The following is a 19,090-nucleotide window of genomic DNA, read 5'->3' on the forward strand; positions in this document are numbered from 1 at the left end:
CGGTGTTACTTGTACGGTGTTAAATGTAGATTGCCATTGGCTTGGGGTTCAGCTTTAAATAGCCAGTCAACCCAAAAGAGATATCTCATTGTTAAGCAGTTTAACTCGCCTGCATCAATCCATCCAGTCTGAAGGACTCGCTTTGGCCATTATTAGTGGTTTGCATCTTCCCGGTTGGCTTTGTAACTATTTTATGGAAAACGAGAAATGGGAACACCACAATACTCCATAAAGGATAAGGATCAGTGCTAGGAGAATTGGTGGCACGATATAACCAATGGAGCTTGCATAACCAAATGTTGGAACCAGAAATCAAAATTGAAATAACACTTTTGAATGCAGTTAGGTGACTTGAATTATTTAATAGATCAAGAATGTAAACATAAATAAAATATATGACATATAAAAAAAGTGTTTGATATGTACACATAGGCAGCCATATGTGCCCCTTATTTACATAGCGTCCTTCCTGTTTTGAACAGATTCACTGACTTTTCACTTATCTTAGTGCAATAACTATAAAACAGAGCTCTATTACAATCCTAAAAATCACCGATCAGGCCGGTCATTATTGCAGAAAAGACCAGGTCATGTCCCTTCTGCAATAATCCCTCCTATCTGCCCAATTACTCAGCTCGGATACTTGGCAATTCCTTTTTTGCTGTGCGTGTCGGGAATAAATTAACTCTCAAAAGTCTGCGGGAGTTACATCATCCTGGCCCTGACAATCAGGATGGCCAATGATCCTCTACAGGAAGAGGAGGAAGAAGATTGAGGTGCCCTGCGATGGAATGGGTACAGGTGAGTATTTTGGGTTAAGTTTAACGCATTACCTGAAAACAATACACTTTTTAAAGGGGAACTTTTTCAGTACATCACAGTAATGTTTGCTTGCATGCAATAATTTAGAGAAGGGAGAGGAGAAGGAAGAGAAGGGAGAGGAGAAGGAAGAGAAGAGAGCGGAGAAGGAAGAGAAGAGAGAGGAAGAGAGAGGAAGAGAGAGGAAGAGAAGAAAGGGAAGGGAGAGAGGGGGAGAAGGAAGGGAGAGAGGGGGAGAAGGAAGGGAGAGAGAGAAAGAGAGAGAGAGAGGAGAAGGAAGAGAAAAGGGAGAGAAGTGAAAAAAGGGGATAGAGGAAATGAATGGTCCCTCCTATATTTCCTTCTTTCCTGACCTGTCCCCATTATCCCCACTCCTCCTGGGTCTTTGTCTGTATGCTTGTTTAAAATGAGTGACCACAGGATGGGCATGAGCCAGGTAACTAGTAATTTCCAGCACTTCACAGGATTTAATTAAAGATAAACTAATATATGTAAACTGTTTTACCAGCTAAAGCATTGTTAATCCTGTTTAGGCAGTCTTATGATCTAGACAACACAGATCTCAATCTTCCTAAAGACTATACTGCAGTTGCAGCCTTGTCTGTGACCGTCCATAACCTCAATAGGAAATAAACATTGCCATGAAGATAATAACAATACAGCCCTAATCTACTCATTGCGCTGCAATCCACAGGACCACAGAAAGCAGAGAAATATAAGTTTATTTTTACTGCAAACAAAACTGGATTTATATTATTTTAGATATTGTTTTTCTCCAGTTTAAGTGCAAATCCCTAAATCTGATTTTATGTTTTCAGATATTGAACAAGTGTACTGCTTTTGCTGAAATACAAATACCAACAGAGGAATATCAGCAACCTTATACAGGAACAATGAGGAAACAAAGGCAATATACAAAGAAATGATATAACAAAGAAATAAAAATACAAAAACTTTAATATAAATCTCTCATCAGCAACCAAAAATACTCCACAGATTCTCTTTTAAGAACGTAAAGCAAAACAAAGAGTTACAGCCAAGTCCGTCCACATATCTCTGAGCTGCAAAAAAGATCCTTGCACATTCTGGATCAATACAATGTTCTCTGGAAATCTAATGGTGGAATATAATTTAGCCGCAGCAACACAAATAGTCCGAAACCTAATTCATTCCTTATGTTTCAAAGTTGCTGCTCTTGGCAGATGCTGATAACACTATGATAGATTAAAGGCAATGTACTGTTCTCAGCCGAGTAAGCACAGCAAACTACATTTGCTACTCAAAACACAGCAAAACCCCCCCACCTCTAGCAAAGTCTGCAATGAACAGTCTGTTAGGATGAGGGAAATACAGCCTCTGAGAGTTATTTTAAACAACTTATTATCCATAAATTTGATTAAAAAAAAATGTCAAATTGCCAATATTTCAGAAATACTGCCGCACTTTAAAAAACAAAAAAAAAACAACGCGTTTTGGGGACTTTTCCTGTTTCATCAGGGCATATGCCAGGGGGGAATTGGTAAAAACGCGTAAGGTTAAATTTGACTGGTTGCTTAAGGCAAAGTTACTTTTTTTACTCTAACAGGCGTGGTCATCTTATTTTTCTGTACACAGAGCAACACAACCTGTATACAGACTTGGAATAATTCTTTGCCAGGACTAATTAATTTTTGTCATCCAGGCCTGGCAAATCATGAGGCTGAAGACAAAGGCTACCTACACAGGTCACACGATGCACGTCTGATAATCGCCTCAGGGCGGATATTGGACAAGAATCTGTCGAGTGTACAGCACTCGTCCTCTGTCCTGGCGGATCCATAGACGACAAATGATCGGAATGAAAGTGAAGGGAAAAGACCGCAGTGGGGTGCCACTCCGTTGTCCTCCCCCCTCTCCTCTTCATAGATCAGAACAGAGCTGTATGCATCGTGCAGCGTTTTGTCTTTCATCGAAAGGATCGTGAAAAATCCTTTCCAACGACAACTATTGCACGTGTGTACCCAGCCAAAAAACTTGAAAAAGATGGCCGTGGTGGTAACGAAGAGTTTTGGTACTTCAAATGCAAAAACAAGACACTCCAAGAGCCATGTCTGGGCCCTTTGGTCACCAAAGAGCAGCTCTAGCATAACAACCTAACCCAGCTGTAAAATATTTAGATTACAGTTTAGCAACTCCACCATTCTTTTTTGACTTTTTTATTCACCTAAACAATTGCTTTTTGCTTCACTGCACCTATTCAGAGAATCCAATGAACCAGAATCCAGAGAAACCCAATATTTGGTGTACTGGTCAGGGAAACTACCTGTAACAGGTACAGATTAGCCCCTACCCCCTTCCTATTGATCAGTGCAGCCACTCATCACAGTGAAGGGTCAACAATGTAGTGAAAAGTAGACCTGAAACTACACCTTGGTTAATGTCATATTGGCAATACTGCAGGTAAAATCCTCAACTACTTCCATGTGATTCTCATTCTCTGGTCAGGTGAGCAAGCTTTTATGTGGAAAGAAACACTGCCAAATGTAATATACCAGAGAGAGAAATGTCTTACTCACTCAACCGTGGAGAGATTGAACTAGGAAGGTAGGAAGTATTTCAACTTCCTGTTGACCTATGCCAGAGACAGGATCGCGAACATGGCACATAGTTTGGAATTGTTTTGTATATCACTTTGTACCACATGCCCGATTATATAATTACACATGCAAAGATTTTTATTTTGGCATGGGGATTTTGACAGTGCAATCTCCTAGTTTAACCTCGTTCTTTCACTCTAAAGCTACGTACACACGTCAGATTTTTATCGCCCGATAATCGGCATCGGCCAATTATCGGGCGAAAATCTGCCGTGTGTACAGTCGGTGTCGTCCATCGTCCGGACGACCGACCTGCCGGATCCACGGACGATAGCCGATCCTAATGAAAGGGAAGGGGAGAGCGCGCAGCAGGGTGCCGCTCCGTCGCTCTCCCCCTCCTCTCTCCATAGAGCATGAACGGTGCTGTATGTACAGCACCGTTCATGCATCGTGCACTCCCTTGTCGGTGGAAAGGATCGTGAAAGATCCTTTCCAACGACAAAAATTGGAAGTGTGTACGCAGTTTAAGGCTTCATCAGAAGAGCAGATTAAAGAGATTTTCATCATTTTATTGTTCTCTTAGGAAGAGTGTTTAGTGTTTTTCATCCTGATTCACCCCTGCATAACTCTTCTCTAAGATCTCTCCCTAAGAGTGTTTTTTGGTTGCATGACTTTTTATAAAAAGTGTTTAAATTATTGTTTGTAATTCTTTGCATGGTCATACATTTACTAAAGTCATTATTTGCATTTTAGGTTGCTCCAGTTTTAAGGGTACATGCAGATACTGATAAAACATGTTGAGCACAACTTAATGAATTGGGGGAAAAAATTTGTTCACGCCTTTGCAAGTTCACATGCACATTGCCACAAGTGCCAAGGTGATTTCAATGGCTGCTGGTCACACCTGTGGCACCTGCCATGTAGTCGCCAACATAATGATGTGCTGCAGCACCTGGACAAACCCTGCTGTCTTCAGGTGCGGCAAGTAAGAGGAATTCCAAAACCATGAAAACAAAGTAGAACATAGAAACATAGAAAGCTGCAGTTAGTAAAAATATATTTGCAACCTTCCTATTTGTTCCAAATGAGACATGGAGGTTCTTCTTTTTACGGGAAGAGATCATGTTTGTGTGTGATGTTTGGCCATTCGAACAGTTTCATTTGATCTACATGTGACATAAGTAAAATTCCCCACACAGTAGATAAGGCAGCATCATAGAATTTCTGCTCCTTCTATATATATATTACAACATCTATCAGCATGGATTTGATTCCTTATGGAATTGACTCTTCATTCACTGAGCTTTCAATGGTTTTGAAAACGTATTCCTCACTTTTAATCCAAGCTCTTGTTGAGCATCAAAGATGAAAATCCACAACGCCCATCTGTGAAATGTCAGGAAACCTGTAGGCTCTGTTAGGCCTGTAAAACAATAAAATAGTTATAATGAGGACATTTTTTTTTCAGGTTAAAGGTTTGATCAAAACAATTCTAATAATATAGGATAGAATGTTATGCAAAATATATTCATGGCAGGTTACCTGTTAAAACACTGTTAAAAAGCACCAACTTGGACAGTTGGGTTTCAGGTGTTGATACACATCATTGCGAGGCTGGTTGTTCTGGTTAGCTAAGCACCACCCTGGACAGTGGTGTAACTACACATCTATGGGCCCCAGTGCAAATTTTTCCCATACCTGCCAACCTTATTTAAGACATCCTCTTTTCCCTCTATTAAAGGCATAAATAAGCCTTTTAGTGATGGTCATGATGGTAAATAATGCCACTGGAAGCAGACGTAAGGAGGAGCCTCTACCCAAGACCAAAAGGCAAGTAGACACGGTCCTGTGGCAGACAATGGGCCTGATTTATTAAAGCTCTCCATGGCTAGAGAGGATACATTTTCATCAGTAAAGCTGGGTGATCCAGCAAACCTGTAATAGATCTGGACCTGGATTGAAAACATTTGTTGGTTAATTTGTTGGCCTTGTAGAGATTTATTAAATTAGGCTTAATCTTGGGAAATAATGTGGAGCCCGGTAGCGGCATGGCAGAAACAGCGACTGACAAAGGAGTAGAGTAGTGGAACCCAGCAACATTGACAAACCATAAAACCATGTTTCCTGGAAGCAGATGATGAATATACAAGCCACAAAGCAAGAGGCCCAGTAACAATTGCAACTAAACCACTTGCTGTAGACATTGCAATCTATATCATTGGGCAGCACAGTTGGCTCAGTGGTTACACTCTGGCTTTGGAAGGGCTAGGAACCAGGATTAAATCTGTGATAGTGAGTTTGAATGTTCTTGTTTGGGTCCATTTCTACCTGCCATGTCCCAAGAACATGCAGTTAGGTTAAATATTTCCCCCTCAAAAATTGTCCTTAGACTATGTAATGACATGTGACTATGGTAGGGACATTGTGAGCGCTTCTCAGGGACAGTTAGTTATATGATTCAAGTTATCCCCCATTTTAAGTCCAGTACTACTAAAAATGCAACCACTGTGGATAAAGCTGTATACTGCATTTCTGTCCCCCTCATATCTTTCCACTAAGATAAAAAAGATGTAAAAAAAAGCGATCACTCATTAATGCATAACAAACATTATAAAAAGATATTTATACCTTTACTTACAAACAGGTCATGGATATAACTGCGTCTCTCTGAAGGTTTCATTATTGATACTTAAATGAATAAGTCTGGCTCCGTAGTAGTCAATGATGTAGCTTGATCCATCAGAGGGGCCAACAATCTGCAAGGAGGAAAACAACATTTAACCAGTGTTCAGGTTTGTTTGTAAAAGTCAGTGCTTCATAAAATGCTTGGTGTGCAGTCTAATCCAGGTGACAATTTTAATGAAAAATAATTTTGTCCTGCTTGAAAGGTTTTAAAAAAGTGACCGTCGTTTACATGCAGACAAGGAATGAAACAGAAAAAAGTTAGAGAATTAGAGAAGGAGAGAGAGGGAGAGAACAAGAGACAAAGAGAACAAGAACAAGAGAACGAGAGAGAGCGAGAGAACAAAAGACAGACAGAACAAGAGAGAAAGAAAGAAGAGTTTGTGTATGTGGGTGTTGGGAGATTGAGAAAGAGAGAGAGGTGTAAGCAGAGAGAAAGGAGGATACAGGTAGAGATGGAGAGAGTGTGGTAAAGTTTGGCAGGAATGATAACTAGAGTGAGAAGCAGCACACCGAGCTAATCAGATATACTGACATGCAAGGTATATGCTGACAGGAAGAGAATACAGAAAGGGCTATAGTCTGCTGCTTCTCCTTCAATGTCCAGTCACAGGGTGAAGAAGTACCAAGACCTATTAGTGTTACATGCAACAAAAAAAAAGAAGCATGTCTCCTGTGTTGCCAGGGCTGTGATGTGTGATAAAATTGTTCAGTATTTTTAGAAAAGTGTCCGTGTTTTGCAGCCACTGGAAGCAGGCGTGAGGAGAAGCCTGTAACCAGGACCAAAAGGCAGGTAGACACGGTCCTGTGGGGAGAAAGAGGCAGGCTCAAGTAGGCAGACAATGGGCCTGATTTATTAAAGCTCTCCATGGCTGGAGATGATACATTTTCATCAGTAAAGCTGGGTGATCCAGCAAACCTGTATTGGATCTGGACCTGGAGTGAAAACATTGTCATTGTCCAGTCACACGGTGAAGAAGTACCAAGACCTATTAGTGTCACATGCAACAAAAAAAGCATGTCTCCTGTGTTGCCAGGGCAGTGATGTGAGACAAAACTGTTCAGTATTTTTAGAAAAGTGCCTGTGGCTTGCAGCCAGATGCTTTTTTTTATATTAGATTATTAGTTACAACTCTACACCTTGCTTCAATTATTGATAAGCAACCGATTCTGTTAGAGATACTATAGGTAGCACTGAGTAATCATCATGAGAAACGGAGAGCAGCAGGAAGCTGAATTCCAGAATCTGTGTGGCCGGGTCTTTTTCCAGGTCAGCTCACACAAGCAGCTCTGTGCTGGCCCCCTGGACCATCTACAACCAGCTTGGCTGCTGACCACAGGAACACATTGAAATGCCAGTGTAATTTACTCTGGGCACGCAATGACAGAAGGATCCAGAAACCTGCCATTATCTTCTCAGACAAATGTGATCTCAGCTGCTGGGGCTTCCTTATGGCTTTTTGCATCTCTCTCTGTTTTGGACTAAATTCTGGGACCACAGCCCAGGAAGCAAATGTCAGAGGTAATATTTATGTTAATTTAAATTATAAGCATTAACATCTGATGGGTGTATTTAGTGTGTTTGATTTACAGTCAGAAGGTATTCCTATTGCTTTGCCCTATTCAGGGTCAATTTAAAGCCCATTGACCTGACCCTGACCCCATTATACTATACAACACTACCCTGGCTGCTCCTTCTGCTAGGGCCACTGCAAAATACCAGGTGTCAGAGATTATAGGGAGCAATGATATCACCCTTTTTATTATGCTTCACTGTTTGAACCTAATGGTTGGCTGCTATGCCCAAGTAATGCATCATTGGAGGACGTTATTGATTTTACCACCAAAAATTTTGTTGGTGGTTCTAAAAAGCAGTGCTGAGTATATCTGTCAGGTTTTAAAGAGGCCATTTAATAAAAAGAGACAGGGACGTCTTAGCTTAAAGTAACTAAACACAAGAACCATGCAATACAATATATTAAAGTTTTCTTATTTTAAGCCTCTCTTTTTTATGTACTTACCTAAATATGAGGGACTGTGGTATACAGTTTGTTTATTTTTGTTCTTGCCCCCATTCAATCCCTTCTGCCTGCACCAAAACATTATACCCTCATTGACTTCCATATAAGCCAATAGAGCTGAACTGCGCAGGCGGAATATAAGACTTGAGACCGTAGAATGTAAACAAACCGTGGGCCAATGTCATTTAGATTTCTGCAAAACTGGAATGGTCGAGGGCGGGTTAGGTCAGTGTAAAGGACAGGGGATGGCATACATTTGGTAAAACTGACTTATACTTTAACACCCACCCTCCCCCCCAAAATAAAAAAATACAATTTGTGCCCAGTAAATACAAGTCATCATAGGAACAGAGCTTTATTCAGAACACCTTAGCTAGGCACAAACAATTTTTGGAGTCTGTCACACGTAGCTGTTACAAGGCTATGAACTTTCCAAACAAATTTCAGTTGCTACCAATGTACCTGTACACGCTTGCTGCACATTTGTATAATAGAAATGGCAATGAACATATTAAACATTTCAATTCAAATAGTAAAAAACTCTGTACAAATCAAGTATATCAGCAAATGTCATAAAAGTCCATGTAAAAAAGCATATCACCAATAAGACTGAATCGTTTCAGAAGTAGAGCCTATTTTTCCAACACTTTTCGCAAACAAAGCTTCCTCAGGGGATATAGGTGGTTAAGAATTTTAGAAAAATCGGGAGGCCTGGGTCTCCCTGATACCACAAGGAAGGAACCTGTTGAAGATTCCCCACACACATGGAGTATTAGGGGAACAACAAATTCGACATTTTGATCTCTTGACCCGACCCAATACCCCATGGTGTTGGTGAGACGGAGGCCTCCCAATGTTTTCATATTGCAGGAGTGGTGTGAAATTCTAAAAAGGACTGACCTTAGAAAAAATTCCACCCTATATGTGATTTACATTGACATTTGCTGATGTGCTTGAATTGTACAGTTAGAGAGTTTATTTTTCTATAAATAGAATAGGTGTTTAATAAATATGGTTATTGTTATTTCTATTTGGGTACCCCATTCCTTTACCAAATCCAGAACAGGGATATGGGTCTCCTGCTTCCATTGTCTATCATAAGCTTTAAGAGGGTTGGTTGTGAAGTATATATCAGCTAAAAGGCAATCTCTTGTCCTAGATCTACTTACTTCCTAAAAGTACATAATCTTTTTTCAATCTACTCACCTGCATGGCAATGAGGATAAAGTCAATCAGGCTGCCAATTCCGCAGAAACCAACTGTGCAAAACTTCAGCATTCCTGGAAGAAAGACAACTAAAATTTGTATCATACAGTGTTCTGTTCAGGTATCCCAATCCGCAGCTCTCTGGGGAACTATGGAGCCACCCATATGTTGGCTGAATTACTGTCAAAGGGTTAAAAAGGACAGAAATTATTCCTAATATTATGTTTTTTGTTGTGTGCTACAAAACACTGCCTCTACCATATCAACATCATAATAAAAAAATATGCTGAAAGCTTTCAAAGTGTAGTAGTGGATATTTACTTGTTGTTGGGTGGACAACCAAGCAATTATAAGATATCCTGGATATTGATTCTATTTTATGTACAGAGCTGCGTAATATGTTGGCGCTATAAAAATCCTATTTGTTATTAATAATAATAATAATAATAATTGTTTACTTGGTATAAGTGATCTAGATGGAGCTTCATAAGTAATAGCAGATAACTTGGGACCCGACAAAAGTTTAAACCTTTCGTTAACTTAAATTGGCGCAGTTTGTAACTCAAAATTCAACTTTCCAAAATAAGCACAATAGAGTTTTCCACAGCTTTCATGGGCAGTTGATTTTTCAGTCTTCTCTGGTGTATAACAACAGGTGATAGTGTTCTATTCAATGCAACACAGTAGGAATACTGCTGGATTCCTTATTTAAGATAAATAATAGCTGCTTATCATTTAGGCCCCGAGAATAAAACTTTACTGAGTTAGCAAGTTATTTGAATGGGTTGCCCAACGCACCAAATCCCTCAAAAAGGTGCACAAATGAGGTAAATAAAAGGTGTTTTGGGGTACCACTGACCTATTGTGTTGTGACCTATGCAAATTCTGATGTTTCTGGAACATCTATGTGAGAAAAGATGTACCAGACATAGTAAACAAGTCCTTAAGTGGATTATGGCACACAGTATTCTTCCCAGAAATGTTTTTAAGCTGGGTGGTGGCCCTCTCTGTATTGTGACCCAATTTTTCAATAGCCACACAAAAACAGCCGGGTGCATACTGAAAGTGTGCCAGGTGATGCGCCCAGCAAAAATGAGCTGGGGAGGTATTGTTTGCACATTTACACAACTGAGAGCTTTCTGTGAAGTTACTTGAACAATTATATGGACCTGGGTGATACAGTTACTTAGTGCCAACATGAAATGCAGAACCCTACAGAGTCCATAGCCATGTTACCAACAATCTCACATAGGATCTCACATCTAATATCCCTACCTTTACCTAAGAACAATTTTGGGGTTGTTGGAAAATCAATTTCCAGCAAGTTTTGGCCTGAGGTAGGAAACCAAAGTGTTTGGTGAAAAACATATTCAAACACAGGGAAAATATACAAAATCCATACAAATAGATTTTAGGGTTTTAGGAGACAGAGGTAGATGGGTGGTAGAGGTTGAAGCGTTGGGTTTTAAGGGCATTTTAAATGTGCAGAAAGTAGTAGCAAGCCAAATAGGATGAGGAAGACCATTCCAGAGAGTTGGGGCAGCTCTAGAAAAGTCTTGGAGCCGTTCGTGTGATGAGTGTGGAAGTCATTAGTAGGTCATTGGAGGCGCAGAGAGAGCGGCTAGGGGAGTATTTTTCTATCAGGTCAGAAAGGTAAGTGGGACAAGAGCTGTGGAGGTATTTGAAGGCAAAGCACAGGAGCTTGAATTTGATTCTCAGGTGAAATGAAAGCCAATGAAGAGAACTACAAAGAGAAGCAACAGAAGAGGAGTGGTGGGAAGGATGGATAAGTAACATGTCTTACAAATTGACCTGAATTTATAAGCTACTTTTTTAATACATGGCCATGTAGTGTTTCTTTATTGAACTAAAACTGCTTAAAATGTGTTAAGTAATTTTGTCCACAATACTCAACACTTGCTTAGAACTGATTTATGACTCAACTGAAGTTTATGTTTTCTTCTGGAATGAGATGAAAGTTAATCTCCTTATCCCCCTACCCAATCCTGGTAATCCATCCAGCATTTTTGACTATTTTTACTCTTTAACATAAAACAATTGTGAATGATATTCTAATTAATAAAGTTACCTTTTACTATACATGGCTGTTATACCCAAGGGCTTTTCATTGAATAAAAGACTTGAATTTTCTCTGACTTTTTTGAATGTATTAAATACAGAATGTCAGTGTAACAGCCAATCAACTAGTAATTTTACAACAAGGTCTAATCTTGGAGGTTCATTCCATTTTTAAACTAAAAAAAAAAAAATTGGCTGGAGTTAGGCTTTAAGAAATATGCAGAACAAAAAGTTTCTATATTGGCAGCCATTTTCAGGTCTATGGGAAAGCACGTAAACACTTGCTGACAAACCTTGTCAAAGTACAGTGATCTTTACTTTATTTGCCCTAGACATTCTCACCTAATTTTAATGGCAATTTCAGTGCCGTTTTGAACTTCAAATGTAACCAAACCTAAGAGCAAATATGTAAAATACTGACCAGCCAATACATTAAAACCTCCTGCCTAATATTGTTTATAGCCCCATTTTGCCACTGCAACGGTTCTGAGCCATGAAGCATGGACTCCACAAAACCTCTAAGGGTGTCCTATGGTATCCAAATACAAAAAGTTAGGAGAAAATTTTCCAGTCACATTGTCCTTGCTTGCACCTTCACCCCACATAGATGATGCATCAAGCCATCTACATAATCTAAAAGAAAATGTGATTTATTCAACCAGGCCACCATTTTCCATTGCTCTATGGTCTAGTTCTAACATTCAGGTGCTCATTGTAAGTATATACAGTAGTAGAAAAGGGGGTTGCATGGGCACTGTGTCTGGTCTGTGGCTATGAGGTCTAATATGCAATAGCTGTAAAGCACTGCGAGTTCTGACACCTTTTTCTCACAACTAGCAATATGTTTTTGTGCTAAAGTAGCTGTACTGTGGCATTAGAAAAGACAAATTACCCACTGACCCCACTTACAAATACGTTAGATGTGGGTGCTCAGGACACTAACTTTGGTTTAAGGGTTGTTCTTTTTTTCCTTGGACCAGTTTTGGAAGTTATTAAGCAATGCATACCAGGAACACCCCACAAGACCCCCCTTTTGGAGATGCTCTGACCCACTGTCCAGCCATCACAATTTGGTTCTTTCCAGATAACCTAACTGTATATTTTTGGAATGTTGGAGGAAGCCAGAATGCCCAGAGGAAACCCTCGCAAATACAGGAAAAATCTGCAAACTCCATGCAGATAGTGTCCTTGAGGAGACTCCAACCCAGGACCTAGCACTGCAAAGGCCAAAGTCCTAACCACTGGGCCACCTTGCTGCCAGGTTTGAAAATCAGCTATTGCGAGAATACCTTCAACACTGAGCTGCGCACTGCAGTACATTTTGTCCACTAATACCCATTGTCTCCTGCAAAGTTCCTGGCCAGCTTCTTACTTCAGAAGTAGGAGTCTAAACCATGTATAACAGATATATTCAACCAGGGTTCCTGCAGAGGTTGCAAAGGGTTTCCTGAGCAAATTGGTTGTTAAAGCGAAAGTGCTTACTTATTGGCTAAATATCTTTTTGGCTGTCTGTAAGGGTGATATTCTTTCCAATGGCCAGCAATGTAAGAGGAATTCTTCCCACTGACCACCACACTAACATACTGTGAGCTGAGCATATAGTAAATATAACAGAAAGGGTTGAGATACACTGCTGTATAAGATTCTTGTTGGAGCCCACTTCCTCCTCCTTGTCCGGAGGCAATGTCAAGTTCTGAGTAGTGCTGGTAGAAGGTTGCATACTCCCCTATATGCAGACTGGTTGCAAACTGGGTATGTTATTAGGGAATCTGTTGGAGCTATAGAGAGGTGTATGTGGTGGGTATTGGTAGCATGGGTAGGTTTCACCTTGTAAGAGAATTTTTCACTCTTTATGGTAATACTATTTTACCTGGATGGGACAACCATTTCATAAACAAGTGTTTGAATTCCCAATCTCTAATGCTTGATTCAAGTCAGTGATTTAAAATGCACCAACATTAGAATGACATTCAGTTCGATATAACAAAAAAAAGCTAATCAAATTATTGCAATATGTATTAAAACTAATTCAGAGTTTCCAATAATGTGTACTTAATTTTTACAATAGTGAAACCTTCTCTTCTGATACATGGCTTCTGAAAATGTTATATATATATATTTATAATGTATAAAACCATCTCTGTCAACCCTTTTAAACAATCAACCAAATACTTCCATTTCCTGCTATAGAAATAAATTCAGCTGGAATTGAACTGATTTCTCAGGTACTGATGATTTCTCACAGCTATTTAAGTTAAAAAAAAAAAAATTGGTGCAATGCTACTTACACGTTACGACAGGGAAACGGTCGGAAGAACCCAACTTCTTTACCCGTGAAGGTTGTGATGTTTCCGGCATGATCTTTGCAGGAAATATTAGGTGCTGGATAACACGGTGCTGGAGAAGTAAAAAGGTGCATGAAGAACAGGTTCTTTATAGGAGTTGTTTAGGCGTGATCCAAATTTAATTCCGACCCTCCCCAGACCATGAAACTTTTTTGTGGTTTCTGTAGTGTGACAGATTTTATTATTTCACATGATATAATCACCAATTGTTCTATAGTCATGTGACTAGCTCTCTTTCAGATGAGCTCACAATCTAATGCAGTGTTCTCCCACAGCCCCTTTTAGCTGGACGCACCACCCGGCTCTTTTCAGTAACGACCCAGCTGTTTTGGGTGCTTTTAAAGAGATGCATAGGCTGCCACCAACCTACAATTTCTTCCCACCTGGCTTAACAAAATTTCTGGCTTGAACACTGTAATTTCCCATCATAAACATAGTGTAATGCGTCCTATGTGTCACTTGAACATGGGACTCTAGTGCAGCAAGTCTGCACAAGGATTCATCGTGCAGAATAGGACAGAGGGGCAGGAAGAGATTGAAATCTAAATAGAAGGGCTAACAACTCTGCTTGGGATTTCTATACATCAGGGGCAGCACTGTGAGCCAACAACAAAAATATAAGATTCTTGTCGGACCAACAGGTATTTTTCCTCAAATATACAAATACATTCTGAAAAAAAAATAAAACAATGGTGATTTAGAATGAAACTTCCATGCTGCAATAAAACCTGTGACTATATATCAATTTATAATAAATACCAGGTTATGCAAAAAACTTGACCTTCTGGTGGTTCTGAGATGCATCATGTGCCAAGGAGAACCCTCACTACTTCTCACTATTCCATATCTCCCCTTTTATTGTGATACTTTCCCCAACTCCTAGATTGTAAGCTCTTCAGGGCAGAGTCCTCTCCTCCTGTGTCACTGTCTGTATCTGTTTGTCATTTGCAAACCCTATTAAATGTACAGAGCTGCGTAATATGTTGGCGCTATATAAATCCTCTTCTTGAATAATAGGGAGAAACAAAAACGGGCGAGATTTCCCATTATGTTACACTAGTGGAAACTTACAAGAGTTTAAGGCATGAGGTTTTTAAAATAACCTCATGCCTTACTGAAAAATAAATACAAAAATTATAAAATGGTTCTGCTGAATATTTATAATTATATATTATATAAAAAAAAAAGTGTTGCTCATTATGACATCCTAATGGTAGGCATGACAATGGCATTACAACCTACTGGAAATCTGCACCATACATTTATCCCGAAACACATACTAGTATGCTAATAAGCACAGCAGGGTTGAACCCTGAATTTTTTTAAGCCGGGTGGGAAGAAATTGTAGGTGGAATGGCAGCCTCTGTAATGTGACCCAACTTTTCAGTAACCACCCAAAACAGCCGGGTGGTTGAAAAGTGCAGGGTGGTGTGCCCAGCTAAAAGGGCCTGGGGAGAGCACTGCACTAGGGTTTATATTTGTGGCTATTGTAGAGGAAGTCACCCATATGCTTGAAAGAGATCAAGGCATGAACTAAAAGGGCCTGGGGAGAGCACTGCACTAGGGTTTATATTTGTGGCTATTGTAGAGGAAGTCACCCATATGCTTGAAAGAGATCAAGGCATGAACTAAAAGTGTTTGTGTTCTTCTAATAAAATTTAAACTGCAACAAAAGTACAGATGCTTCTCACTTAACAACCAGATATTGTTCCTGCAAGGTAGCTGTTAAGAGAGAAGCATGGGATAGACCCGGTCTGCAACGTAGCAAGCGGTCTACAGACGGGGGATTGAGGAAGACTTTGGCTACCTGGCACCAGCAACATGTCCAGAATGGCTTAGAACTACTTCTAAACATGCTACATGCAATAATACTATTTAAAATTCACTTACCAAAAGATGTTAAATTCGCACATTTAACCGGTTCTTGTGTTACTGGATTTATTTCTGGGTCCAGGCACATATATGTTCAAGGATTAAGAAAAATCAGCAACTTTGATTAAACATATAAGAAACATATTGCTTTAAAATAATATGTATGACTTTTAAAATAAAATAATATATAAATAAACAAGTAGCTGTATGTCATAAAAAATGTGATTACATAGTTTTTTCTTTTTTTTTTTAGCTAAGGTGACACTGGTGCCTTATTCCATATGTCCCCATCCCATTACTGTCTATCCTGAGGCATTGGAAGTAAAATATTTACTTCTCTTTAGGCTTTGACTAAACTGATTGGACATCTTATCCAATGTGTCTTTTTTTGAAAAGTGATTTTCTGCTAGGAAAAAAAGTAGACATTGACCAACTGCCACCAATGTCAGTATCAATTTAACAAGTGGAATGCCAGCCAAAACCTGGAAAGAGTATACAAGGGTTCAAATCTGTCAGATATGTAAAATTTACATTCCTGTTAGACACAGTCACAGGCTTTTTATCCTGGGGGCCACTGGTACCACAAATAAAAAGCAACTGATTCAGGTGACAACTGTCAAAGTAAGAACTTTTCTAAAGTAAGGATTTTCTAACTTCTTGATTTTGTATTCAGGAAAGAAAGTGAATCCAAAACCTCACACAGACAGCAATATAAACCTTATCTGCTTTATACATCAGCTTTGCCCCTGTTGACAACTGAATTGCAACAGGGTTGCAAATAGTATGCACACCTGTTTCTATGAAGTTGCTGCTGTGGGCCAGTAGATAAGGATACAGTGTCCACTGTGGCAGTAAATCAGCAAGAACACTTTCAAAATTTGGCTTGTATAAAGTTGGAAATAATTAATATTAATAATTTGCAACATGGATTGCACTTTTCAAAGAGACCTCCCTCGCTTTTTGCAAATCATAGTCTACTAGGAGTGTCCAATGTCTTTGCTGTTCCAGCTCCTCCACCCTTCACTACTTAGTATGATATTAAGCTGCTATGAAAGGAGCAAATGGGAAGGTAACTTAAGTGACAGCTTTGAGTCTGCTGGAGCTTTTGATATTACATCACTGTAACGATGAAGAATAGGGTGATATTTTAATCAAACCCCTTGCTCCAGTAGGCTGCTTCTTTTTCCAGTGACCATTCACCCAAAAGGCTCGCCCATTCACCAGTTGCAGCTGACCCATAGAAAGGCCCATCCATAACCTTGAGCATTGGACATTGAAGGAGAGCCATGACTGCTGGAGCAGCAAAGAACAAGGTAACTATATCACATTTTTCATCATGCTCTAGCCTAAACAAGCAGTTATCTGTTGCAGGAGAAGCAGCACCACCCCCTCAATTCTCATGGGAGCACAAAACCCCTCGGGATACCTATGTCACACATCCCAGGAGGCTCTTGGCTGCTTCTCCTGCAGATGCCAGAGCAGAAGGTGACCTTTCTCAAGAAGGGAAAGACAATGCCGATCTCACGCACATGCAGTGAAATAGGCAAGTTTTTTTCCCATCTAGGTCACCTGACTTGCGCCTGCGTTGGGTGACATAGGAAACAGAACCCAGAAGAACAGAGACATGATGGCCAGGCCCAGCCGCCCTCCATATAGCTACAAATCTCCCACAGGATATTGTCCCAGCCGCAGCTCGTCACACTTAAAGCCTCCATCCTCTGCAGCCACACAGATCGGGGACGAGCACCACCATATCGATAGAACAGCAGCTGACAGCAGACAAACCCTGGGCAGCGCCATGTTGGTGGTGGCACAACACCCGGTAGCGAAGAAAAACCCTGCCTACCGTCACGTGGGTCATGTGACAGTGGGCGTGGCTATTCGGCTTTTACCCTATGGTTGTGCCTCAACCAACATGGCCCCCTTCTTCTGAAGCTGCGGCGCGTTCATGTCATTTTTATAGCAGGCGTACTCCTGATCTTCACCAACCTACCACGGAAAAACCTTACCACTGTCATTATCCTATATTCTGGGGTAGCTAAAATAACTAATTTAACACTAATCTGACAGTGCCGGTGTTCTAAACCAATTAGATCGTCATGTGACTTCTGGTTAGATCCGATTGGCTGACATGCTTGCTGGTTTTTAATTGGCTGTCCCAACTGTCTTTCTGATAGGTAGCCTATAGCGTTGCTAGGTTAGTTGGTGTAGATGCACAAGTTTAGGTTGCGGAAGCAGGAAAATCAAGGTACCCGGAAGTAGAACAGCTTTGTAGCCACTGAAGAGAATGTCTTGACTTTCGTCAGGTTCCCCTTTTAAATAATGTTAAAAAGTGGTGACAGGTCTGCTTTATATGAAGCTAGCCCTCTCAGCTAAGGTTTACCAAGTTCTACCTACCCTAGGGGTAAACAAATACTGCCCTTGTAATGAAAAAAGACCACAAACCTGAAGCCGGAGCATAGATTAAAGGCCTGACCACACCAATGCATTGCGGAGCTCTTCAGTGGGCCACCGTTTACCTTGGCTTGCTTGCAGGAATCGCCATCTGGGGTAAATGAACTATAGAGCATTGGCTTGCTATAGAGTGGTTCAGGACTAAGACTGCCCTAATTTGCCCCTAGCCAATAAAATTTGAGATTATTTTCAAATCCCCAGCCACAACCTTGACCGGGCATCCATCTTTTTTCCAACAACTTTTCCTCCAGCAGTGCATAGGCCCCGGATTGTCAGAAGTTACAAAGCAGGAAGAGTTCCCAATCCTAACAACCAATCAGTCAATAAAATACAACCCCCACACACTGGGCCTTATTTAATAAAGCTGTCCAAGGCTGCAGAGCATACACTTTCATCAGTGAAGCTGGGTCATCTAGTAAACCAGGAATGGATCTGGTCCAGGATTCTAAACATATTCAGGTAGTCCCCGATTTAAGGACATCCAACATATGGACGACTCCAAGATATGCTTGTGTGCAGGATGGAGGCTTGATGGGGCGGGGGTTTGCATGACTTGCAGAAGAAATCTTTTGCTAAACACAGGTGAGGTTGTGGGTGATCTTAGGCAGGTGACCTCCACTAATGACCAAGGTAAACTGCAGTTGTTTCATTTTGCATACAAGCACAGTTTGCTCCGGAAGTGGATTGTCTAAGCACCATGAAGTTTTTTTTTTTTTGCTTTGTAAATAACTCACAGTGAGGATTTTATACAGTAACTGACACCATACTGCCTAATAATATGTTGAGACAAACATCTGTCCTAACTGCATTTATTATTATTATTATTATTGAGGATTTTATACAGTAACTGACACCATACTGCCTAATAATATGTTGAGACAAACATCTGTCCTAACTGCATTTATTATTATTATTATTAATAAACAGGATTTATATAGCGCCAACATATTACGCAGCGCTGTACAATAGAGAGGGATTGCAAATGACAGACTAATACAGACAGTGATACAGGAGGGGAGGACCCTGCCCCGAAGAG

At 40.3% G+C, this 19,090-nt stretch overlaps 1 protein-coding gene across 1 annotated transcript; it reads right to left on the reverse strand.

Annotated features, from left to right (window-relative positions):
• Positions 1 to 342: 342 nt before the first annotated feature.
• On the reverse strand, positions 343 to 17,417 carry TM2D1 (TM2 domain containing 1). Its single transcript, XM_072420704.1, has 7 exons — positions 17,275 to 17,417; positions 15,619 to 15,688; positions 13,672 to 13,780; positions 10,164 to 10,207; positions 9,305 to 9,378; positions 6,024 to 6,151; positions 343 to 4,818 (listed from the first exon to the last, which is right to left on the reverse strand). Exons 1-6 carry the CDS (start codon positions 17,398 to 17,400, stop codon positions 6,041 to 6,043), a joined length of 534 nt encoding a protein of 177 aa, XP_072276805.1. The 5' UTR covers positions 17,401 to 17,417; the 3' UTR covers positions 343 to 4,818; positions 6,024 to 6,040.
• Between the last annotated feature and the right edge of the window lie 1,673 nt (positions 17,418 to 19,090).

This window comes from Pyxicephalus adspersus, chromosome 8 (assembly GCF_032062135.1).
Source record: "Pyxicephalus adspersus chromosome 8, UCB_Pads_2.0, whole genome shotgun sequence".
In the NCBI taxonomy this organism is placed as follows: Eukaryota; Metazoa; Chordata; class Amphibia; order Anura; family Pyxicephalidae; genus Pyxicephalus; species Pyxicephalus adspersus.

Bases quoted from the DNA above. Each gene is read 5' to 3' on its own strand.
- TM2D1 (XM_072420704.1), bottom strand. From the start codon at position 17,400: ATGGCGCTGCCCAGGGTTTGTCTGCTGTCAGCTGCTGTTCTATCGATA. The intron at 15,689-17,274 runs CCTGTGGGAGAT...CCTTGAACATAT, and splicing joins AGCTGCGGCTGGGACAATAT to ATGTGCCTGGACCCAGAAAT. The intron at 13,781-15,618 runs GTAAGTGAATTT...TTACTTCTCCAG, and splicing joins TGCGAATTTAACATCTTTTG to CACCGTGTTATCCAGCACCT.